Below are 26646 nucleotides of genomic sequence, written 5' to 3'. Positions count from 1 at the left end.
GACATCCCCAAGGGGTTTAGTCCTGGCTCGCTCAAGGCTGCGATAACGGTTCACCCGGAATTGACCCGTTGACCCGTGACAACTTGAAATTGACCCGTTCACTTTGAACGGGTCAATTTCAAGTTCATTAAAATATTTTAAGGTGTTTTCTGGAAACATATTGTTCAATCAGGAAAGGTTGTGGAGTTTCATTCTTAAGGGAAACTGGTAATGCAGTCTTTTTTCTGTGACGGGATCTAGGGCCTGTAACAGTTTCATATATTGGGGACTTCAACTTTTGTGGTCAATAACTTCGAAAGAGTGACGATATTTTTTTCTAGGACGAGGAACTTTCAAGGTGTCGTGTCGAGGTTGGCGTGTAATGTTATCCGGGATATAGTGAACGGCATCCCTCGTATGCGGTTAGCCATCTTAAAATCCAATATTCGATGCCAAATATCTTTTTCTTTTTGGCCGCCCGATTCAGAGGACCAGATCTCTGAAGCATAGAGAGGGGTGGATGTGAGACATCTTTGTAATATATTGGCATATTAGGGATACATTGTGGCAACCTGTTAGGTCTTGAGGGATTGCCCAAAATGTATCATATGTTTTGTTTCTAGTTGGGCAGAAATGATCCTGAAATGTGAGGTTCTCATTCCAGGTAAGGCCGAGGTCTGGGTGGGATGAGACTTTTTTTTTTTTTTTTGTTTTTTACCAGCTTGTTATTGATGAACGCCTGGTTGTTGTTTTGTAGTGCCTCTTCGTGAAAGTCGTCTGCGCCTTTTTATCATGGTTCAGTTGCAGCCCGGCCATTGCAAGATATTTAATAAGGAGATAATGACAACAATGATTAAATAAATGAAATGATTAATAATCAAACAAATTAAATTATTATAATTATGTTAATTTATAATTTTAATGATTTTTAACATTAATTAAATTAAAAATAAATTAACATAATTGTTAACTTATATGGAGTTAAGACTGCGTTATCATCTGTTTATTCATTATTATTATTATTTATTTTTTGTGGCTAGCAGGTTGTAAACTGCATAGATAATGCAGTTTTAATTAATGTGCATTAACATTCACATCAGAACAGACTTCACCTTTACACCGAGTTGGCCTGATATTGCACTACTTTCAAATAAATGACATCGCCAGAATTCTGTCATTTGTTTAAAAGAGACAATGGTTAAGTAAGCTAAACAAGCTACAGCTTAGGGCTTCGCTCCATCTTAAAAATCCTTTTTTTAAATTTTGTCAGAGGTGAACTGTAAGAGAGAAGGGCCACGTACGTGTTATAGTTTAGGGTTGCGACAAATTTAAATCCGGCCCTGGTTAAATGGAAGATTAACCTTCTGGCAATGGCATTACATCATCAAAATGTTAATTGTCAATACCCGAGAAACGCGTTTTGAAAGCAAAGTTTGTTTTGTTGTGAGCATCCAGGAATCAGCGAGTCTACTCAGTGTGCGCATGCTTACCCTAGAACTTCATAGCAGCAGGAGCACGCGCAGATAGGAAGCGGCGACAGTCCCCCCCCCCCGACCTATCAACAATGACTAGTACGTCTAGTGATACCTGCATATTCATGCTTATTTTACTCAGCAGATGCATGATTGTGGCTACTATCTGTCTGGCGCACAAATGCAGTAGCACATTTTCAGGTCTAGCGAATCGATTCTAGCTTGCCAGCGTTAAGTGTATTTGCCCTGAATATGATGAGCTTCCATGGGATAATAACTGGCAACGTTATTGCATTTAGTACTTTAATTTCAAGTTAATTTGATTATTAGCAACACCACTGGCTAAATGCATTACTTCATAAAGCGTTTTGATAGGTAATATTTTCGATGAAAACTTCTTAGAGGGATGAGCAGGATCGTCTTTTCCATTATTGCACTGTCTAGGGCCTAAGAAGTTTTTAGAGCCCACGGAAAAATAGGCACCCAAAAAATATAATTCGAAGAAAATTGAACGATTTTATTCTGCAAAGTAATTTTTAAATTCTTTCTTGTGCTTTTACAGTTAGAAAAATCATTAACAACGCCACTGCAGTTCTTATTGCGAGTACGAGTGCTCGAAAAAGTGTTGTGGAAATAACTTCAAAATCACATTTATTGAAACGCTTTCAGATTTCTTTAAAATCAAAAAAAATTGTTTTAACGCAAGGGTACTTTAATATGTTTGACATGATGCAGTGAAGGCTCGGAATGAACGAAGGCAAAAGGAACACCGAACAAAAAAAAAAAAAAAGTCAGTGTGAGCCTATTTATCTTCTGGGACAACTACACAAGGGTAGAGAAGTTTACAACATAGAAAATTAAAGAATATTATCGTATTTCGCGGTCACGTAAACTCGAACCACTGCCAACCCAAAAGCGTGCAAACGCTGAGCTAGCCAGTCAAAACCAAATTATTAGGGTTACTCGTAAATGATTACATTTACCCATATATGTATTTTATCTGTAAATCGCGTGTGTTCTCGGGTCGATTTGCCTGTTTTGCTGGACGAAAAATCCCCAGTTTCTGGGGGGGGGGGGGGTAAAACCTTGCTATATACGCTTGAGACCGACTAACTCAGCCACGGAGTGAAAAAAGCCCATTAAAGTTCCTCGCGTCGTCGACGGGATTCGAACCCGAGCTTTTTCACCCGGTGTGGGGAGGACGGTGACGATACCACTGCACTACGCGGCCAGACCAGTCAGGTCAGCTCAGCGTTTATAATATGAAGCTGACCACGAACAAACACTGGGGTTTTTCAGATGAGTTCCAACTTCATGGAATGACTCGCCCTGTGATTTGGTAATTATTACAAAACCTAAACGGAATTACCACACTTTAGTGCGGCTACTCTTTCTCACACCGAGTAAAATGGTCTGGGGTTCGTTCCCCATCGCCGACCAAATTTGAGCGATATTTCCCAACCAGGGCGAGGAGAAACATTAGATTTTGCCGTACTAGACTTTTAGCGCTACCTAGGGTCGTTAAAAATGGACTAAGAAAGCTGCTTGAAGATTAAATAATTGAATGAAAGTGATAAATATCATATGTAATACGCCAGTTATGAATGGGGGGAAAAATTATGAGATACTGTTACTCTGTACCGAGTTTATCAGTCTCGGGTGAGATAGATTATGCTCTCTCACTCTCAAACCTCGAATTTTTTGCCCAGTAACAGACAAACTGACCATAGCACATACGGCATACAGATAAGCTTTCAGGGTTTGCAGTGGGACCAGTTGTGGCCTCAGTAATGTTCTCTCCCCCTTCACCCCGAGAATCTATCCATCTAATGCATCCTAGCAAAAAAGGTGTATGCTAATAATCAAATGAAACTAAAATTTAAGCACTGTACGTATATTTAATATGGAAGCCGTTTTCTTTCGACAGTCAGTGTGAACGATAGGCTTAACCGATCGGGGTGGAAGTGGTCTCAAATTTAAGATATTTCTTCATAGGTGTGCACAAAATTGTTAAATTTTAAAAATTCTGAATAGTTTTATTTTAAGGAACGGACCAGTTTTGTACTACAAACGAGAATAGTTCAACATTCACATTATAGATGGAGCCACAGGAAGATGTTAGCTATTAAACAAAGAGTGATATATCTTGATTAGGCATTTTTTTCCTGATTAACAGTTTGCACCTTCGCACAATCGAATTGAAAATACTGTAGTTTATTCATCAGACCAAATTATGCCAGATAGTTGTAATGCTGAAGCATACAACTCTGTAACACCCGAAATACTTTATTCTCTGGAGCCTTCAGGTTTACCTCCGCATTAACTACTTTTAATGGTAAAAGCAATTTTTATGATTTTAAGAAACTTAGATATAAAAAATGGAATTTGCAATGGTACAAGACTACGTGTAGTGGAAATAAGGAAGAAGTGTTTGGTTTGTGAACACATCACAGGTGACAGAGCTGGATCGAAAGCATATATTCTACGGATTCATATGTATTCAAACGAAGGGGAATATAACTTCGTTTTTCAACGAACACAGTTTCCTGTGAAATTGGCTTTTAGTATGACAATAAACAAAAATCAAGGTCAAACATTATCTAAGGTTGGTGTTTTGACTTAACATCACCTTGTTTGTCGCATGGACAGTTTTGCGTTGCATTAAGTAGAATGAAGGAAGCTAAAAATCTTTGTATTAACGGAAAACGAATCAAAAAGTAATAAAAAAAAACAAAAAAAATTGGACAAGAAATGTTTATAATCAAATATATAAATGATGGTTTCGTTATTAATTTGTTTTTAGTTAATAAAATAATATAATATAATTTTTATACATCTTTTGATTATTAGAAGGGGATGTGGGAGCTTCCCCCACTAAAAAATAAAATAAAATATTAAAGGGGCGTGGGGGGTTCCTCACACTATAAAAAATTTTAAATATAAAAACGTATAATTCAGGTTCCTGTGACACAAGTCAAAGGGCAGCGAAGCGACCTTCTGGCTTGTAATAATAAAATTTAAAAATAATAATAATCAATACTAATAACAAAATAATCAAATAAATAAAAGAAAGAATAAAAATATAATCGAAGGTATGAACAAAGATATGTAAAAAGGAGTGGAGAAAATAGACTCTGTAGTAAAATAAACTAAATAGAATAAGAGAATAGTTACACTTCTGTGTATGCCCAAGGCAGTAACTTTATTTGTATCCAGCGGAATGTTAGGTTTTGTGGTCAACATGTACACTGTATTTAAATTATTACAGTCACTGTTGTTCATAATGTTCGCTAGATGGCAGGGCAATCCAATAATTTTAGCAGTGGCTATGGAATACTGTGTTATTGAAACACAAATTCAGTAAAAAAAATAATTAGCAAATTGCATTTTCATAATTAAAACAAAACAGAAAATTGATTTATTTTCCATGGGAACTTAATTACATTGATTTTAATTTAGTGCTTACCATATTTGTATTTCTAAGTGGATGAAGAAAGCGAATTAGCTGAGTACTTGTGACAGGAACTGTAAAGTGTATATCATGCATACTTGCGCAAGAAGTACGGCACCGTCCTTTTGCCTCAAGCCATACAACTATTTTCCCAAGCTCTTGCACCTCTAAGAAGCAAACTCTCATGCCTGGAAGTTTTTCTCGTTTGTATGCACAAGTCAGTGTCAAGAAGGGGAAATGCAATGGCTCACTTTAGGTGGAGAAAAGGAACAGGAACTTAACATTTGTGATTACGTCGGTCTTTTTACGAATCGGTGGCACCTTGTAATACGTAGAAAGTTGGTCGTAGTGAATATAGGTAGCCGGGTCAAGCTTAGTAGAAAATGCTTTCTTTTCTCTCATAGTGTCAGTAGAATCATAATGTAAGGATGACGTCACAACATGCTATCTGATCGTAAGCTAACGAAGTTTTCTTTCCCTTCTGACAGTCCGTTATGGATTTCTTTAAGTTTTTGTAATGAGGATTATTCGCAGCAGTTCTTCTAAATGAAGACATAAAAACAAACTATCATCAGCCTAATATTTTTGGAAAACTTTTTCTGATACCATGCTGACAACACGATTTTCATCTCTGTTTCTTTGTATTTATGCAGGAGTCTTCGGCGGTGAGTTTCTATATTAAATTTCACTATAATGATATCCTTAATCTATGTAAAACTGACTGCGGTTCTGTCAATAATTTTCAAATAAAATGTAATTGCTAACTTCAATATGTATAGATTACATATTTAAAGATGTGATCAATAATTATCGGAATGGTTAATATAAAATCAGTATCACCACATTTTCGAATTACGTGATACCACAATATACGGCAATGTTCTTGTAATATCTATCTTGTCAGTTATTTAAATATATAAATATGACCCTATGTGGTTGACGTGAGCATAAAAAAGTCTATTTATTAAAATAAGGGAAGGACCAAAGTCTTGCTGTTTTGACTAAATTTAAAACCAAATATTTCAACATTTCTCCTCTAATACAAAGGTAGTTGACTTCCAGAAGAGGACAAAGAACATACAAAGGTGATATTTGATTTTCGTCTGTTGATTATGCTTAATGATAAGAACTGGATACTACGTATTTTGATACTTTGTTTTTATATTGAAATAACTGCCGAGTCCGATGTTCAATAGTTTCACTAAGTACTTATATAGTTTCATAAGTAGGGATGGGAATGGGAGAGTATCGGAGGGTTGTACTATCTAGTTCTATCAATTAAAAACAATCCGGAGAGTAAATAAAATCGATAACTGAGCTGAGTGGTCAAATCGTGGGTGCATAACTACATTCACTTTCAGTGACTATCCTTCACGCCCGCATGGCTACTAAATATGGTAATGTTCTTTTATCTCTTTCTGTCTTGTGAATTCCTCTGGGAGTGCTGAGTACAGAGGAATGTGAATTCCTCTGTACTCAGCCCGAAGAAATATATAAAATATATGAAATATACAATTTAGATACTATGCTATGATTTGATCCATGCATTTTGAAATGAACCTCTCTTATATCAAGCGAATAATGCAAAATTAGTTTATTAAGTAATTAGTAAAGAATTATTTCAAAGCACACACTTAACAAACTAATTTTGCATTATCCATCTTGGTATAAGAATGGTTCATTAAAAAAATCTATAAACAGAAAATTGAGTCCACCGAATAATAAGTGATTGACACTCCCATTTTCATCACTAGTTGAAAGCAGTCGAGAGGGGTTTTGAGAGTGGAAGAGCTTCATTAGTTATTATTTATTTATTTTTGCAAAAAGTTTACAGTTTTCGTAATGTACACTCACTTAAAAAAAAAAAAAAACTCTTTGTTAAAATGTATAAGTAATGATCTGATTTCGAAAAATTATACCACTCTGCATGGTTTTCTGTGTTTGTAAACTATCTGTTTTTAACTCAGTTTTTTACGCTGATTTCAGAAATGTTATTCGTGGTTTGTTTTTTTTTTTAATCTGTCCCGTGCCGTTTTTCATAAATCGTTTATGTCATGAGTTGTAGTATTAAAGGTATTAAGCTAGGAGTAAATTCAGGGAATTGTAAACTAAATCTTCACATGTTGGTAAAACTGCCTTCGGTCATTTGTTTCTTGACCTTGAGAACTCCATGCTGCAGTTTTTATCAGCATGAGTTTAGCTTATTTTTGAGGTTATCGTGTTAAGCTTGTGCTGAAAAGTGAGTAAAATGTCTTAACCCAAGTGTGTTTGAACAATCCGATCTTATTTTGTTATATCTGCTTGTGGAAGTTATTTAGTCCTCAAACAAAGACAAGGTATTACAGAATTTATAAAATAGGTGTGCTTGTTTTGGAGTGAAACTCGGTGACCCGGTGACCAAGATAAACAATGGGTTCACATAAAGTTTACCGAACTTGTGTTGAAGCATTGAGATTGAAGAAAAATGGTAAATAGAAGGCTATGCCATTTGCAGTTCCCATGATTTGGCGGGAGCGTACAAATCACTGTGATTACTGTTACTTTTGCTTAGTTAATGTAGGGGGATACAATGCAGTGCTGAAAGTGAAGCTTCTGAAAATGAAATTAAAGTCTACACGCCTGGAGCCATTGAGTCCAGCTTAGGAATTAGTTACAATCCTACACAGTGGAGACGTTTTATTGACTCATCAAACAGGAGTCTCAAAGGTGTGTTGCTCCAAATTGGAAATAAATTTGGGTCATTTCCAGCAGCTCACTCTGTGCATTTGAAAGAAACATGAGAATTTCAAGTTGTTGACAAATATTAAGTACGAAGAACATGGTTGGCTGGTCTGTGCTGACTTTTGCTGTATCGCTGTCATTCCTGTTTCGTATGCTGTACGTTGTTTGGTTGTAAATATTTGTGTTTATGTAAATATGGCGAAACTCCCACTTGTGTGTATTTAAGCAGAAGGTATGCTTCAATTGGCATGGTATTATGTTCTTACCAGTTTACAGCCTTTGCGAGTAATTAATAACTCAAATATTCTATATTCCAGATAAAGTGTACTTGTAAATCAGATATTATGTATTTCATGTATTTTATAATTGTGACATAGATGTATATTTTGTAACATAGTTGTATATCTATGATCACCCTCTAGCCAGTGGCTGTAACCAGGTGTTCTCCTAAGAGAAATAAACTAATAATAATAATAATAATAATAATAATAAGTGATAGGCATGTTACTTGGACAGCAATCTGGGTACACAAAAATGCCTCGCTTTTTGTGTGAGTGGGACAGTCGGGCAAGGCGTAAGGTCTGGACAAAGAGGGGCAGTTTGTTGCCTTGATCAAAGAACATAACTCGTAAACCACTGGTTGGCCCCAGAACTAGCCTCCTTCGGGTTTGATGAAACAGTTTGGGAAAGCGTTATCTCAGGGATGTCTCTTTTTCAACTACCTTTGTACTCAATTCCCATCAATTCAAAGAGAAGCTTTTGTTGGACTTCAAATTCGCACACATGTGGGACTGAGATTTTGTGGGAACTATGGATAAAAGAGAAAAACAGGCACGGATCAGCTTCAGGTTTGTTGTTGTTGAGAACTTCTTAGGGAACAACAAGGATCCAGACTACAAGAACATATCTGAAAATATGCTGGTAAACTTTAAGAAGTTGGGCTGCGACTTGCGTATCAAGGTACAATTTTTTAGACTCCAGCATCGACTACTTCCCAGAAAATCTAGTAAGTATTTGTGAAGAACAGGGTGAGAGGTTTCACAAAGACATTAAAGAAATGGAAATGAGGTACCAGGGGAGGTGGAATGTCAGTATGATGGCTTACTATTGCTGGATGCTGAAGGACTGTAAAGTAGAAGGACCTGCAAGAAAATCAAAGAAACGAAAATTTGACCCATCGTAGATCAGTTTTTAAAATGAGAATGAGTGTTTAGTGGACTTTTTTTTTCGCACTGCCCTTTTTAATGTTTTTAATATAAAAGTCTTGTAAAAGTAGCATTTTGTTAAAATTTCAGTGTACAAATTCTGCCAAAATTAATAAAAAATTGTGAAATATCAAATATTCTTTTCGTGATTTTTGAAGAAACTTGACGTGATGAAAACAAACGGAAGTCATTTTTGAAATCAGCATTAGAAAATGATTCAGAAACACCCTTTCCTGAGTTTTATCATTGAATTTTTTTTTCAAAATGCGAAGTAGTGTTATTCATAAAATTAAAAGTCTTGTTTATCAATTGAAACTTGCTACAACCAAACCACCAATTTCTTTTCTACGTTTCTGCACATTTAATGCTTGTTACTGTAATGTGTCTTTATAGATAAGAAACAACGGAAGATAATGCAAGTGTATAAGCATCTGTAGACGATATTTCTGGAATGAGAAAGGAAGGGGCGCGTGCAGGAAAAAGTAGCTGATCTGTGAGACAAAGATATCAGTCAACAAACTTTTAGATTTATAAAATAAGATGAACCGCGGATCTTCATTGCGTACATTAAGAAATCAAATTGTTACATTCGTAGCTATTTGCGATAGAAATTTGTGTCATTGAAGGATCTCTTTATCAAAATAGATGTGTAAAATCATTTTACGTCACAATTTTTGGGGTTTTATGACCGGCTGTGCCTTTTAAAGCAAGGTTGGAAGAAAAGAAAGAGGATGGCACGATGCCAGTGAGGTTTGCTTTAGAACAAAAGCAAACTACAGCCAGCAAACGTAACCTTCAACAAAGAATAAGTAGAGTGAAATATAGCTTCTAAATCTCATTATTTGTTTCATACATCGGGTTCTTAGAAATTATTCAATTTTTTCTTCCATTCAGCTCACGTTTCGAGGTCAAGGTTTATTATTTTTTGTTGAATTTATCTCGGCTGCTACATCCTTTGACATGCACTATTCACAGCATAGTTTTTAAACTTTAAACTTCATTTGATTATGACCATTTTTTTTACTAATTTCTAACTCCTTTCGGGCGGAATTCTATGCACAATATGTCACTTGGTCCTCTGTGTTAGATACAGATGTCTTTAATGTTTCAGTAAAATTGCATGGTCATATGTGTTTTCAAAACCTTTTGGTACGCATCTGATAAAGTAAATATATCCCTGACAAGATTAGTCGAGGATACAAATGGGTACTCTTAATACGAAAGACTTCAGTTATGCAAATTGCAGCGTCAGGATAGTAGCCATCTGCGAGGAGACTTGTTTGAGGTGTTTAAAGCTTTGAATTAATTGAGTAAAATAAATTTTCTGTTTATATACCTGCACGACCACCAGGTAAGAGGAGTTTACAATAAATCATGAATGCAATTGTTCATCGTATTTAGCAGTCATGCGAGCTTGAACCATTGTCCACTCAAACGCGTGTGCTGCTGTACTCTTTCTCGTGATCACTCGGCTACGTCAAGCCTACTTGCTGATGGCATCCTTGCTCTTGCCCAAACAACAGACACAAGGGAGCATAAAAGTTGTATACCTTAATTGGCATAAGCACATTACAAATATTGCTTTCTCTGAATCCAAAAAAAAAACTGGGTTTTATCTTTCGCTCTCAGCTTTACTTTTCTTCGAAACAGCTGCTCACTGTATAAATCACAAATTCGCCCTACCATGGAATTATTATTCCCACATCTGGGCGGTGTCCCAAAAACCTTTCTCGCGCATTCAGAACGCATTGTAGATTGCATTCAAAGGAGGGTAGTTAGGTTAATTAATGACCCATCTCTAACAAAGTTCTCCACTCTCTGTCTCGTAGACGTACTGTTTCTACTGCATGCCTTTTCTACAGATACATCCATGGGCACTGTTTTTCTGAATTGTCTTCTATAATTCCCTCTTCCAAACCAATCGGAACACGTGCCCTGACCAGCCAACATCCTTTTACTGTCCAACTTCAAACCCACAGAACCGACTTTTCATCTTCCTCATTTATTCATTCAACTGCCGTTTTCTGGAACAACCTTTCTTCAAACGTATTTCCTGAAAATTATAATCTGCAGAAGTTCAAGTGTAATGTCAATAAATATCTTCTTTCATCTTCTTAACGTTTAAGCCATGCACGGTACTAAGTTGTTATTTTTGATTTTTAGGAGCATTAGCAATCAAGGCCATATTGCTCCGGGGATATTCGGTGGTCATTCCCTGACCTTTCCGCATCCTCCGTATTTGGTGGTCACTGGCTCGAACCCCGGTCTAATCAAGAAGCATGTGCTACGCACTGCTGCTCCTGCCCACCTGGCTACGACTGTACTAAGTACTATAGGTTCTAATACCTCTCGTGCTTGGGGGTTTCTTAAAAAAAAATTCTGAAAGTAGTTTACTAACTCAGAGTTCATTCTTTTTTTATATGGATTAAACTTTAAAAAATATATATATTAAAACTTCAAAAATTGCTTTGTCTGTAGCCCGAACTTATTTATGACTGTTTATTAATTAATAAGAATTGCAGACGTTTAATTTAAGTCATTTTTTTAATATATATTTTTATCTACCATTGCATTTAATCGTGGAGAAGATTTCAGATGAAAATGCAAGTGAGCCCGGAGCCGGCACGAAAAGGACCACTGGATCCAAGGGTTTAGCGGTTTATAAACCGACGATTCAAACATTCCTCTTTTCTCTCTTTTTTTTTTATTTTATTATTTTTTTTTTTATTATTTTTTTTTTTGTGACATGAATAAGTTGAACAAAAAATATAAAAAGATAATTAAATCAGTATACAGGATATAGTTTTCTTACATCTGCTGATGCTTTTAAAACTTAAAAAAAGAAATGAAAATTAAATTGTAAAAAATCCGTCACTAAAAATAGTTATATAGATAAAATAAACATTTCAAAACTATAAACGGAATCAAGAGTCATGAAAAAGAAATAAAAAATATGACGAAACCGTCAAATCAGTAGAGGATTTCAAACTGAGAACTGAACTGATTCCTTCCGCGATTGGGAAAAAGTGAAAAGGAAATTACTGATACGAGGTATTAAAAGTTCTGATTCAAATACATGTTTACGTGTACGGTGTTTTATACCATGTGTCTTGTACTTTCCAGATCGATTCAGGACTTGAAAATAATAAAAGAAGTTTATAAACATATGTCCTATTCTGAGCAGTTACGGAGTTATGGTTCTCTGAATTAAAAAAAAAAAAAAAAACGGCTATGGAGTTTTCAATGGCAAAAAATAAGGATAAGCAATTAAGTAACCATGCCTTTATGGAATGTGCTTTCAACACGTTCCACACTTTTGGAAAATACTAGGCCTTTCGCGGAAGGAAATGGAGTACAACTCCTCCATTACTCTGATCAATATTGAGCCCACTCAGGCCATCAATAGTTTCCCAAACAAGGCTTAGTGTTTTGTCGAAGGCGCCACCGGCGGTTTCCTACATCTGCGCCTTAGTGCTTTGTGAAGAAGTACAGAATCCCTGTAAAAGCCAGAAAAAGTGTAAAGTCTCCCAAACAAGGCTACGGTAGGGCCTGATTGCTTCTCACTATTCATTCTCAAGATCATTATAGATCTACTTCTCCAAGTATGTAATTCCTGCAAACCTCCAACGTACCCCTGATGAGCAAACTTTACCTCAAGAGACCTGTGTCTAAAAATGTACATCTCAAGACTTCAAAGGATTACAGCACCATTTCAATTAGTTGCCAAACCCTGAATTTTTGCAAAAGCTCTTAAAGTATTTCAGTATACGCTGCTTTGGTCATCGGCCTGCAAGTCTTCACAAATTAAACGGAGATCTACCACAGCCAACCTTCTTTGTGACCTTTGGCTGAGTACAATGCTCACTTAATAATGAAGGTCAAAAACTCCAAACTATCTTTCAACGATCACATAAACCTCATACAGTCGAGGCTGAACTCACTACGCTGGGTCGCCAAACAACAGCTGCTCCACACCACCGACCCACAACTGGTAAAAAGATACATCGTATCAATCCTTTACCCGACAATACTGTATGCTTCAGAGATATGGGCCTCGGCCGCCGAATCCAACATCAAAAGAATTTTCTCTGCCGAATTCTGGCTTCTAAAATGGGCCAACAGCAAACTCCACCTTCCCCCAGCTCTCAGATCAACGCAGTTAGCAGAAGCTCTTCAACTACGCAGGCTCCGGTCCTACATCGCAGAAAGAAGGCTGCTGTTCACCATCAAGATGGCCACCGGTAAAATTACAGAGCCGAACTTCTGGGATCACTGCTCTTGGCGCATTCCTCCCCCTTATCTCCGGTCTTCAGCACAGCTGCTAGCAAACCGTAACCGGCTAGTACTAACCGACAGATTCCTGCCAAAGCAAATGCTGCCCTCACTGCAAGCCATCGACGGGGACCTGCAAGAAGTGGTCAATAATAAAAAATACAGGAAGGGTATCCTCGTCGAACTGAAAATGTAAAACTGTGCTTTGTTAATAATCTGATTTATCTTTTTTTCTCATGTGTATCTCTTTTGTAAATATGTTTTGTTAACCCCTGGCACCACCATGCCGTGACGGGACTAATTGTATGTCTATCATTGCTGCAATTAAAGATTCTATTCTATTCTATTCTATTAAAAGGACATAATTTTTTTGGGTATTGCATCCATCTTTGACACATTCTCTGTGGAAACCATTCAAAAAATATTGCATGGCTACCATCTAATTAGAACCCCCCCTTGCCACAATTGAAGCTCTTCTAACAAATAGGAAAACACAAGTATCTCTAAACAGTACAATCTAACTTACACTCTGAACAGAGGAATTCCTCAGGGAAGAGCCCTTTTTTGTATTTCTTTTCTTCGCCGTTATCGATCCCTTTCTGTCGCTATATGCAAATTTTCTTGTTATGCAGATGATTTTAAGATGTTCATTCCTTCCGGTGACCATCTAAATCCTCAACTGATTTCTAAGGATGCTTCTAGATAACTTAGTCTAAGCCTTCTATTTTGAATAACATTAATCCGACACAAGGATCTAAATATGGTAGGGACAACAAACCCCTCACTTTACAGATTTCAGAAAGAAAACCCCTGGGACACTGCGGCGCATGATACAAGAGCTTCCTGGAATACGGTGTTCCAGCCTTGTAAAATACGCAATGTAGTGAGATATGTATCCTCAGTCGCCCTTTGTACGTTTGCTGTGTCTGCGTGGGTAGCACAGTGGTATCGTCACCGTCCTCCCCCACCGGGTGGAAAAGGCCCGGGTTCGAATCCCGTCGATGACGCGAGGAACTTTAATGGGCTTTTTTCACTCCGTGGCTGAGTTAGTCGGTGTCAGGCGTAGATAGCAAGGTTCCCCCCCCCCCAGAATCGGGGGTTTTTCATCCAGCAAAACAGACAAATCGACCATAGAACCACACGAAATTAACAAACATATGACACACAGCACGGCAGATGAATTTAATTATTCGAGTGGCCTAAAAATAATAGTTTAGTTTTTTTGTACCTTCTCTGTATAGGCCTCTGCTCCAATCTCTGGTTGGACAGAGGCCTATACAGAGAAGGATTGTCATGCAAATTCTTTTTTATTGTTTTATATCACTGAAAACTCCATAGCCGATTTTTAAATTTAAACACCCATAACTCCATAACCGTCCAGAATCGGACACATGTTTATATGAACTTCTTTTGTTTTCAGGTCTTGAATTGGGCCTACTTTAAAGACTAATTGAAGACCTGAAAACAAAAGAAGTTCAGGTCTTGAATTACTTTAAGGACTAATTCAGGACCTGAACTTCTTTTGTTTTCAGATCTTGAATTAGTTCTTAAAGTAGTCCCAATTTATATTTATAAACTGCAGTACGGTAGATGAAGACTTAAGCTGTTGAGAACCACTAAATTCTTCACGTTCTTAATGAAATAAAAGATATAATTCGTGCTTTTATAAAGGTGTTTTGAATTGTAAGAGACGGCTCTGAACGTTGCTACATTTTAGACTTCCCTAGAAAAGAGATTGACAGAAGCAGAAAGTAAAAAGTGAGAAACATTTAGTTGATTTTTATTTTGTTTGTCAGTTTTTTTCATCTGACAGTGATCTTAAAACAAGATTGTCATCAACAAAAAAATAGAGTATTATTTGAATATTATTTTATATTATTATATAATTAATTATTAATTTAATTTATTACGTTGTATATTATGTAATTTAATATTATTTTTAAATTATTCTTTTATTTTTTAGAAAATTTGCTGCTGCCTGTTAAGAATTGGGCTTCCTTGTAAACAGGTTTTGATCATTCGAATACATTTAGTAAAAGCTGCAATCATTTACAAAATAGTTAATCACATCTTAACTAAACAAATTACTCCACCTTACCAAGTGCATAATTAATAAGAGCACACAGTATTATTTTTCTAGAGTGGGTTGTCAATGTTATTTACTATTACAATTTTTAAATACTGATAAAATGTATTGAGCTAGGGATTCTAAAAACCACTTTTTGAAATTCGATGTGTAAAATTTGATGTATAAAATATAAAACTTATTTTTTGCGATATATTTGTTAGACAGTATTGAAAATAAGACAGTACTGTAATGAAAATAATAAATTTTACACAATTGAGAATTTTGTTCTTTTAGTATTGAAAATGCATTATATGTTAATATGATACATCGCAATTTACAAATTACAGTTATATTTGGACGTAAACTGCAGCCAATGTCAATCCACTTCAGGATGGAAATCTCCTCAACAATTCATGTTGAGGGAATTGGACCATAATTTGCCACGCCAGTGCGGGTTGGCATATCGACGGTATTTAGCAGTCAGGGGCGTGAACCCCCGTCTCCTCAAAGGGCGTGTGCTACTGCACTTCCGCTCCTGACCACTGGGCTACGGATGCGCCTCAGTATGCATAAATGTACATTTTTTGAATCTTCTGTAACTTCAGAAGAATTATTTATATACACTTGTATTAGAAAGATTATTGGTCATTCTAGAGAATACTGGGCTGCTTTTATTAAATTATTCTACTATTAATCCTATTGATATTTACTACTACATACATGGGTTTCCAAATCTGTAGCGGGGGGGGGGGCGGATTTATTACTTTTACTTTCCAGTGCTGACTTCAAACGTTGTATACTTTTTGGTTCATTCACGTCAAGGTTTATCTTCGATCGACAAATCATTTTCCTATACATATTTGGTTATATTTATTATATTACGATTTTATCTGAACCGTTTCTGACTATGAACAATGGTTTATTTTGATTGATTTAATTTGACAAATAAAGCATCAAAGCTGGTAGATCTTTACTTAAGTGAATAATTTATTAATTTTATTGGTAATAAGTATGAAATTAAATCTACTTTGTGTGTGTGTGTGTGTGTGTGTAGAAACTCGGTTTACCGCCTGGGTTCGGATCCTGCCAATGGCGCGAGGAATTTTAGTGGCTTTTTTTTTTTTTTTTTTTTTTTTGTAAATTACAAAAGTTGAGTTAGTTGGTCCCGGGCGAGGTTAGTTGTATGCTTTTTTTCTCCCGGAAAGTTGGGTTTTTCACCCAGAAAACAGGCAGATCGACTACAGAACACACTCAATTTACAGACACAATGTACTGTCGCTTTATAGCTTTAGTTGCTAAGAATTTGCTGCAAACGCACCATCTTATCCACTATCTTCATGAATTGCTCCTTTAAGTCCTATTTTATGCGGAATAAAGGGAACAATACTCCGGTTGGGTCAGCCAACAATATTTTTCGAACCATTTTCAGACAGCATTCACAGAATCTTATTCTTTTCATACTGATCTCTCTCTCTTTTCCACAAGGCAGTGCAGTGTTTACGCATAGGGGCAGCAGACGTGCGCATGGGCCCCCAAAAAGTTGAAACATACATCCAAATGCCCAATTTTTTTTTATAACTGGGGGCTCCAAAATCCACTATGCCTTAAAACCCGGATTGATTTAAATGCGTTTCTGCCAGAAGGCCATTTTCACATGGACTGCTTGTGTCTAAAAAAAAAAGTAATCCCACTTTACAGAAATTTCCAGTTCTCAGTCATTCTTTGAAGCGAGCGGGCACTATTTACAAATGAATAAGTGGAAAACACGTAGTACTCACGGAAATAATATCGAATGTAAGAGTAAGAGCGACTTGTTTCAGTGTAATTTAGTAGTGATGCTGATGTGAAGAAAAAGTTTCGAAACACTGCATTTAAATTCCATGTTTGAACCGTTGTAAATTGCTGTTACTTCATATGTCATGTACGAAGTGTCTGTATCGCATTGTGAAACTCTGAAAGTCAAGGAATTAGGCAATCAGTATGCTAATTAAGTACAGTACTGTAGTAGGAAATATTGTATGCGGGCTTATGTTTCAAAATTTGTTAAAACCTATAAAGTACTCGCCAGTATCTGGAGTAATGAAGTGGAATTTACACCAATGGGTAGCCTCCAAAAGAAAAAAAAAAAAAAGAGTAGAGACGGAAAGAAGATATTTATAGTTAGTGAAATTAAAAATGAAAACATAAGTAAGAGAGTTATAAGATCTCACAGAAGCCATGAATCTTATTATTGCAATACTGTAGCAGTCCATATGACTTCAGTGTTCATATGTTCTATGAAATTTTTATAAATGATTGTAATATTGGATTTGGTCCTTCAAGTATTAATAAACCAAGATTTGTTCTTGAATAAATATCCATAAGATTCTAAAGCGATCTTTTTAAGAAATAATGAATATGAAAGGAGTGAGAAAAAAATTTAAAATAACAAATGAAAAGCCAGACATACACATCAGTTTTTCTTCATTTTTTTGGTTTTCCAGCAAGTGTACATGTGCTCCCTAAATCAGTTGCCAAAAAAGCATTCTGTTTATGTCATCTAGCACTACACAACTTCCACGTGGTAGAACATAACTTCAAGAAATATTGTATAAGTCTGTACACTTGGACAGAAAATTAATTCACACGAAGGTACAGATGAAATTGATAGTACATCTTAATTTTATTTTTGCGTATTTTGGACAACTTCAGAATATAAAAGAGATGAGATTATCAGATGAAATTCTGTAACTGTTATACCATCACACTGACGATGAGAATTTGCATTTCAAATCTCGAAACATAAATTTATTAAACAAGTATGTTTAATAAATTTATATTCTATAATAACCTTCCTGACAAACTGACGGTTATTCTCTGGCTGTTTGTTGGGAAGGTTGTGTTATTAGACCGCAAGCAATAAATAATATTTAGTTGTGAATTTATATGATCCGTAGATATGCCTGTTGATACGCTTTTTCATTTATATTACTGTCTTAGTTTTTTGGCCCTTGAGGTTGGCACATTAGTTATGAATGCAGTTCTCCCCACACCGTGGAGAAGTCTGGATTTGAATCCTGTCCTTACAGGAGGAACTTTTCGTAATTGATTAAAAGCAAATTAAAAACAATTTTAATTTGTTTAATATAATAAACGTATAAGTTTATTATATTTAACATAATAAACTTAAGTTTATTATGTTAAAATTAAAACTGCGAGTCGAGTCCACCTCTCGGTGTCTTTGTGCACGTCAAAACAACGCATGTTAAGAGTTAATACATCGCTAGGGGTTCATTATATGGCTTCTTGAGGCGATAAGAAACTTTGATATTGCTTTATGAAAAGCAGAAAATTTTACTGATACGATTTAATGAAGAAATATTTAATGACTTCTCAAATTTTTAGGTAAAACTATTGATTACATGAATCTCCTCAGCCAACCCCACTGCTATACAATAGCGACAAAACTGTTTTGTTATTTTCAAGGTGATTGGTTTTATGGCCTCTTTCAGCATATTGAAGAGAACTGATCTTCCTTGGACACAATGTTCATATCGCTCAGGACTTCGGCTTGGTAGGGGGTGCAGTGGTTGTTTTCACAAACCCTCTAAGTTTGTTTGGTCGTCATGTAGTCCTCGAGAGCGGACAACTTGACGAGTTGATAGCACAATGGTAATATCACTTTCCTACCACACCGGGTGTAAAAGCTTTTGGTCTTTTCCACCTAACTGATTAGGTCCCATCAATGACATGAGGAATTTTTAGGGGCTTTCCCCCCCTTAACTAAATTAGTTAGTCAGTCCTATCAATGACGCGAAAATCTTTTAGGGACTTTTTTTTCACAACCAAGTTAGCATGGTTTTTATCTTTCAGAAACTCGGTTTTTCTGTCCTGAAAACCGACTCAAGGATTACGCGATTACAGACAATATACGGACGCCGGTATAGCCTTAGTTGCTTTGCGCCTAACACACAATAGAAGGTCGTCGTGTTTGCCACCTTCAGAACATACGGTATGTCACAGCAGAAAACTATATACCTACACTGATTTTGTCAGGAGCTCCTGGAGTCGAGTATTCCATTGACTCTACCAGTAATTTAGTTTATGTATGATTGTCTCTTGCTTCCCACTTGTCCAGTGAAATACTTGTCTGCTTTTGGTATGCGCCTTTTCTGTCTTGTGGTCACAGACGCATCCTGCCTTTTTCATTTTGTTCACATAATAACGTATCAACTGAGTAACAACGTATCGTATAACATAACAACGTATCGTATCAACTGAGCTGCATAGATTGTAAAAATAATATTATAAATCATGTCCCTGTAAAAATAATACTGTACCTAGAAATGATACATTTAATTGTGGATATTTTCTGTACACAAACGGCAGATTTCTTCTTTTGTCCTTATCGCGACTGCAGAATTTATCCCTGTTTGAGCCACTGAGGAATTTTAGTCGCTGTTAAATTTTTCTCTTTCCTCTTAAAATGTAACCTTAACAATGCAAGAAGGCAACTTAAATCTGTCTGATTGGTGGGGAGTAGCGTCACAAAGACGAAACAAAACCTGAAAGATCAGTGATATGTAAGTAGCTGCAGAAAGAAGCGAAAGAACAATTCTTGGTATGTTTCTCTTAGGAATGTTGATCACTAAGGGGCTATTGTATGCAGTATCTACTGCATGCAATACCACAACTGTGTCAACTACGAACTGCATTACGGCGGATAATCCGTTGTAATATAGTTGGTATAATAGTTTCTGTCTTTTTTGCAAGAACACAATTTTTCCCCGTATTTTTCTTTTAGCAAAAAATAATAAAACTGCATTAAAATTGGAACTTAAAAAAAATAATAAAAAAATAATAAAAAAAAAATATATATATATAAGTGCAACTTTATGCCGCAGATTTTTCATTCGTTATGGCTCTGGATTGGTATACTCTTCAATTTAGAAAGAATAACGATTAATAAAAGAATTTAATCTTTATTAAAAACTAATATTATTAAAGATTTCTTTTAAAATAAAATAAATTACCGGTTTTCAACTCCTGTAACTCGTTTTGCAGGTGGAGTCTGGAAATAAGAGCCAAAACACTGCCCTGCCCTGTCAATTAATTAGCAAAAACCGCTATCCTTGTAAATTATAGTTACAAAAGACCAACTAGAGACAAATGATGAACATCAAAACAGGTTGACCCTGTAAACCTTACCATAGTAAGGTGTTTTTTATATATATATAACGTTACGCAGTTCTGTCAACTCTTTGCTGTCGAGGTGATTTGTGTGCTGGTGGTACAATCCAAAAAAGGTGTACAGCTTCAAATATTTATTACACTCATAGCGGAAGCTGTATAATTTTATGCATGACAAACTGATCACCACAGTTTTCAGAACTGCAGTCTTTAAAGGCTGACTTTCTGTTGTGAATTCCTAAGACCCAAGTGTGTTTCCTTACAGCAGTCGAAGGTCTGCCGACGCCAAACAGAATTCATTGGTAGCAAGTTACCCAACCGAGCGTTTGGAAGTGTTAAGTATTATTTATTTTAAACTTAAATACGATCGTATTTGTAAAACGAATTCTTCAACCAATAACACTATTCGGAAAACATGAAGAATAAAAAAAAATAATAAATAAAAAAAAAAAGACAAGAAGTGCCATCAGCGGACAGAGGAGTGATCACGGAAATCTGTAATAAGATCATAGCTCTCTTTATCTCAACCATTAAGACCAAAATGGTTGAGATCATAGCTCTTTTTATCTCAGCCATTTCGATCTTAAACTGAACCCTCAAAAATCCTTTGAAGAAGTGTCCCACACTCATGCAATTATTCCAAGTGTAACTAAACACAAAGATCTCGGTGTAACTTTAAACCCAAAGCTTAGGTTCAGCTGTCACATAGAATCTGTTCTACGCAAGGTAAGCCGAATGCGCTGGATTGCCCGTCAACATCTTCATAATACGGATGCAAAAACTGCAATCAGATGTCTGCAAACTGTTGTGTACTCCACTGCTCTGTATGCTTCTGACCTATGGGCCTCCGCGCCACCTTCTCTCATGAAGCCAATCCTCGCCAGCGAATACTGGATGCTGAAGTGGGAAACCCGCAAACATCGCCTTCCCTCCCCAACAGAGAACCACCAGCATGGCCGACCAACTTCAAATGCCGTGGCTGCCTCAAATAATCGGCATGAGGAGAACTGCAGCCAGTATCAAAATGCTGGCTGGCAAAATAAACTCCCCTGACTTCTGGGACATATGTCAGTGGCATGTCCCAAAGCTCGGCGACAGATTTCTACCCGGCCTAGTACTTCCCGTAATACAAGCTCTGCTAATGATCGGAGTAGACCTCCAGAAATTCGCTTCTGATCGCAGTTACAGGCCTTCCCTGGCCGAATTTGATTCGCTACTTTATGGCTCCTGATGTCGACTCAAACTGACATCCCCCACCTATTATCTGCTACGAGGAGCAGAACGGCATCTCGCATTTACACTGACGAACTCTTTCACAAGAAAATGCGAAACCCCGTCCGTATACAGACCAACCTAATGCACGCCTGTGAAATATGCTGACTTATGAGCATATTTGTGCTTTGTAATTACCTTGTACAAATGTACGTGTATACCTTGGTGTACTGTCTGCCTCAAAACTATGTATATACTCAGCTATATATTTGGTTATTAATTGATCTAATACCACAATTAATTGATCTAATAGTATGTTTTAATACCACGCTTTAATTTAATTCAATGTCATGGTTTAATTCTCATATATTTGTAATACATGTTTTTATATTACCCCATAACCTTGTCAAGCCCCTGGCCTCCTGGCCGTGGCGGGCATATGTTGTATCTTTACTGTAGAATAAAGATTTTTTTTTCTTCTTCTTCTACTTCTCGATATCATTGAAGCTAAAGAAAACAAACAGATATTTTGCAGTATCAGTTTTGTCAGCTTCAGTATGAGAACCTACCAGACGCTATTATGAAAGAATAATTGATATGCAGTGGTCCTGAGTCGGGGAGCTAACTAGTGCACAAGGAAATTATCCCAAGTCGTCCAGGTGGAAAAGCTTGAAATCTTGATTTCTTTCTGCTAAAGATTTGGAAATGATCTTGACAGCCAACTGTGATCTGCAGTGCCATAAACAAATCGTTAACTCAACATTTCTAAAGTGGGCAAAGCTTGCAGCTTACCTTTCTTGATGCAATCATAATCAGTTGATGTCTAACAGACAATCCCAATAGAAATCCACAGAGGGAAAAATCCTATGTGCGCTAATGTTTGAAAGCATTCTGTACTGGTAAGCAGGCCTAAGTATATATTTTAATATTAAATATGTATGCTGTCAGTTTAATTTAAGTTCTAGTGTACACTTTAAAAAGACCTTTACAAACCTCCGCGATAAATTAAATTCTTGTTTTTTGGGAAGAAAAAGAACTCCCTACTTTTTGCAAAAAAAAAAAAAAAAAAAAGAAAAAGAAAGAAAAAAGCTCGTTTTCCTCCTGCTTGATTTTCAGAAAAATCACTTGATTTTCAACTTTTCAAAATCAAAGGTAACAGCTATGCAATACCTGGGAAATACAGTACGATAACCCTGGGAGTAGCCCACTCCCAAAGTGGAAGTCAGAAGATATTACTAAACTGGATATGCTTTCGTCATTGACCTAAATAACAGTATAGACGACCAGTTTAGAATGTTGGCGCACAATCCCCGAGATTTTTTTTTCCTAATCCCGAAACTGAGAATGACTTAATTTTACTTTGATATTACTTTTCACACTGCTTCTGCAGAAAGATTGGCTTCTTTTATGCAGAGGTATTGGACTAAAGAACTAGTCTCTTTATTCTTTCTTAATCCTCAATTTAAAATCGAGAAATTTTGGTTAACTGGGAAAGCCTTTTTAGGTGTCTAATTAAACAGATAAAGAAAAAATAGTATAACTGTAAAGGAAATGTACAAAGCTGTAAAATTAATAAGTGAGAAAACTGACAATAAGTTGTCCCCATTAATCAGATTATAATGGTTTATTGTACTTGTTGCAATGCAGTGCAAGATGCCAGTACGGGTTTATACTTTAGTACAGGTACAGGTACTAAAATACAGGTTGTCGTACCTTTTATGTTTCATACGTTTAGTTAAGTGTTTCGTGTATTATTCTGATGATAGCACAAAACATTAAAATGTTTTGAAAAGCAAAACAGCCAGCTTAAAAGCTGGCTGTTTTGCTTTTCATCAAAAGAAACTTAGGCTGTGAGGTATTCAGTGTATTGCCTCTGTAAATTGCTTGTATTTTATGGTCGGTTTACCTCGTTTGCTGATCGAAAATCCCGAGCTTTTAGGGAAATAAAGAGCAACCCGAGACCTACTAACCTGCTGCTATATTTAAGAGACACGTGGCCTTCATCGTGGTTCAAGCCCGCGGGCCAGTTAAATACTGACAGTCTTATGCTGTCTATCCTTTGAACACCTCTCATCTTATATGTCGACCGGAGTAAAAGTAGCAGATTTATTTTTATTTTATTTTTGAATCCGCAGTATGTCCTTATGTAAACTAAACTTGTCATTCTATTTCTTTTCATATCAGTCAAAGTCAGCGACTGTTACGAGGTGTGATCAGAAAATTCGGAGACTGAATTAATATTTGAAAAATGGTGATGTTTGCCGGCTATTCGTATGGATTTTTTCCTTGGCACCATACAGATTCCAACGCTTCTGCAAATTCTGGGAGCACTCCTGATACGCTTCTTTTGGAACTAATAGTTTCTTGTCGCTTAGGTGAGGTGTGTATTAAGCGCCAAAGCAACTAAGGCTATGAGGTGTCAGTGTATCATGTCTGTCATTGTGTATGCTCTTCGGTCGGTTTGCTGGACGAAAAAAGCCAAGTTTCCAGGAGGGGAAAAAAAAACACGACACCTTACCTGAGACCGCCCACTGAGCCACGTTATGGAAAAGCCCATAAAATTTCCTCGCTTCATTGAGGATCCGAATTCAGGTCTTTTCCGCCTGGTGTGGAAGGAAGATGTTATATTCACTGTACTTGTTGCATTTATAATAATTTCCTCAGTCGTTGAAAATCTTTGACCTATCGCGGGGTGGGGAGGGGACTTTAAGCATGTAAAAAATTACAGGGAGCTAAATGCGTTGAGTATGTCAGGTTGGACCACAGTGATCAAGTTCTTCGCAAGAAATTCTCGAATGTGCCAATCTTCTAGGCTCTAGGCCTTTTCTCCGATCAGTATTAAGGTTCACCGATCGTGCAGCCAATTCACATTGCGCAATGCTCTGTGAGTCATAAAATACGATAATTGATAAGAATCTATTCTTTCATGAAATTGTTTCCAATGGGCAAAAGTGGAAAATAAACTCACGAACTGTTAAAACCAGCTTTCAAGGAGGATGCTGTGTTGTTGCACGATAAGAATCATATTTATATATTCACATTTGATCGAAATTGTCTTCCTTTTTTTTTTTGTCTGTCTCAAGTCTTCCACTGAGAGGACTGCGTCATTGCTGAGAACCAACACCAGCAATGATGGAAGAAACAAAGTGCTGCAGCACATCGATATGCGTCGCATTCCCAAAACTTGTTAAAATTGAGTGACATAACCCATAAATACCAATTTCATTAACAACTTCGCGGATAATTAAACGTCGATCACTCCTGATTAGATCACGAACATGAGCAATTGAATTATTAGTTGCTAACGTTGAAGATCGAGGATAATCTTTTACGGACAAGCTGCCCTCTTTAAATTTTTCAGATCACTATTTTCGAACAACACAGCATCCTCCTTGAAAGCTGGTTTTAACAGTTCGTGAGTTTATTTTCCACTTTTGCCCATTGGAAACAATTTCATGCAAATTCTGCTCAGTAAAAGCACTTATTTTAAATTTTAAACACATAAAACATCTATCCAAGATATTCAACATCAGACTGACTGAAGAGAAACGGATGATTCATGCGTTATTATGGTTAGATGAGCCGCCGAACATGTTGTAGTGTCGTAATGAGTTAGGACAAGCCTCTATGACAACGCAGTTTCTTGATACAAAGTCAGTTCCTGGACCTTTTGATCGCCCCTCATGTTATTAGATTAAGAAGGAATTTAATACATTTGTTTTGGCGTCACTGTAGCTTTCGTGATTGCAATTTATAACTATGAAAATTTGTGTACTGTACGTAGGCTGTGAGGCGTCAAAGCATACGTAACCTCATAGTATATTACCCGATGAGTATATTTCCTCTTAGCTATTTGTTGAGTTCAGTAACATCAAGTTGATTTTATTACTTTCCAGACAGTTTACACTAATTTATGACCGTCTTTTTATTATTTCTAGCTTTTCTATATGCAGGAGCCCAGTCTGGTGTAATTTATCCAGAGGATGAAACGTGTTCAGACATCACCAAAGTTCCAAGCGATTGTCGAGATATCCGTCAATGTAGTACAGCTCAAGCTAATATCAGAGCAAGGAAATTTCCTCATACATGTGGGTGGATTGACGACATACCGATGGTGTGCTGTGAGATGAACCTACTCAATGTATCCACTCTACAACCAACCACAACTACAGAACTGAAAAACGAATTGAACTTCGAAGGTTAGCATAAATTGATTTTTTTTTTTGCAGTGTCCCTTTTTCATGATATTTATTCTTTAATATAGTTAACTGATATTAGTTTTTTTCTGCAAATCATTGTACTGTAGACTCTCGATTACTCGTGTTGCGAATTAACTGAATCTCTATGATGGAAGTCTCAGTCGGATAACAAGAAATACGTGGAATCTGCGGTTTTATATGTTGCGGTGTTCTTTTTTAGCAAAACCCTTGAATTTCTCAGAAACTTTACCTGCTTTCTACCTATAGTTCGCTGTGGTCATGTTTCGGCAATCCTTCAGTTTTATATTATCCGCTTAATTTTAACACTGTTGTCCGAGTCAGGGTCGTGCCAAGAAAAATGGGACACATTTCTTCTGGGCTGCAAATATGAATTAAACAAAGAAAAATTGAAGTCGTGGGAGACGCAATTTGAGCTTTTGTCCGAGGCAATAAATTCGACTATATATAAACTAATAAATAAATTAAACTTTTTACCCGAGGGGATAAATTAAACTTTGCATAATCACTCTGCTCTGCGTTTGTTATTTATTAATTTTTAAAATTTTTAATTCCATGTGTTTCCATCATGTTAAAACGAAAAGTTTTATTTCTATTGAGAAAGACTTCATGTCATCAATAAATACGAAAAAGGTGCTCGCGTTAACTTTATCGAATCCCTCCTCGACTGCATGGAACAGCAATTAGCCGCCGCTCTCGCTGACAAGATGATGCTTCGAAATCTACGTATTTAAATTCGCAGGCGCGTAAACTAAGAGAAAAATGAACTTAATTGTATTTCTTTTTCAAAATATGTTGGTATTAAATTTAGCGTCAAATTTTCTCACGCTGTAGTTTACAGGGTGGAGCCTATTTAAGTTTACGAGAAGTAAATTACCGA

General features: G+C 36.5%; 1 protein-coding gene across 1 annotated transcript in view; it reads left to right on the top strand.

The window, feature by feature from the left end:
- Window positions 1–26646, top strand: part of LOC150087348 (clotting factor B-like) — a 91865-nt gene that overhangs the window by 36981 nt on the left and 28238 nt on the right. Inside the window, exon 2 of the mRNA XM_090371147.1 lies at window positions 25488–25748. Within this exon, the coding sequence (XP_090227273.1) occupies window positions 25661–25748 (88 nt within the window). The 5' untranslated portion in view covers window positions 25488–25660. The remainder of the gene's footprint in view (window positions 1–25487; window positions 25749–26646) is intronic.

This window comes from Mastigoproctus giganteus, chromosome 4 (genome assembly GCF_048544385.1).
Source record: "Mastigoproctus giganteus isolate SK-2022 chromosome 4, ASM4854438v1, whole genome shotgun sequence".
Classification (NCBI taxonomy): domain Eukaryota; kingdom Metazoa; phylum Arthropoda; class Arachnida; order Uropygi; family Thelyphonidae; genus Mastigoproctus; species Mastigoproctus giganteus.
Note: the sequence above shows the minus strand (reverse complement) of the source record. Positions and strands in the feature narration are given on the sequence as shown.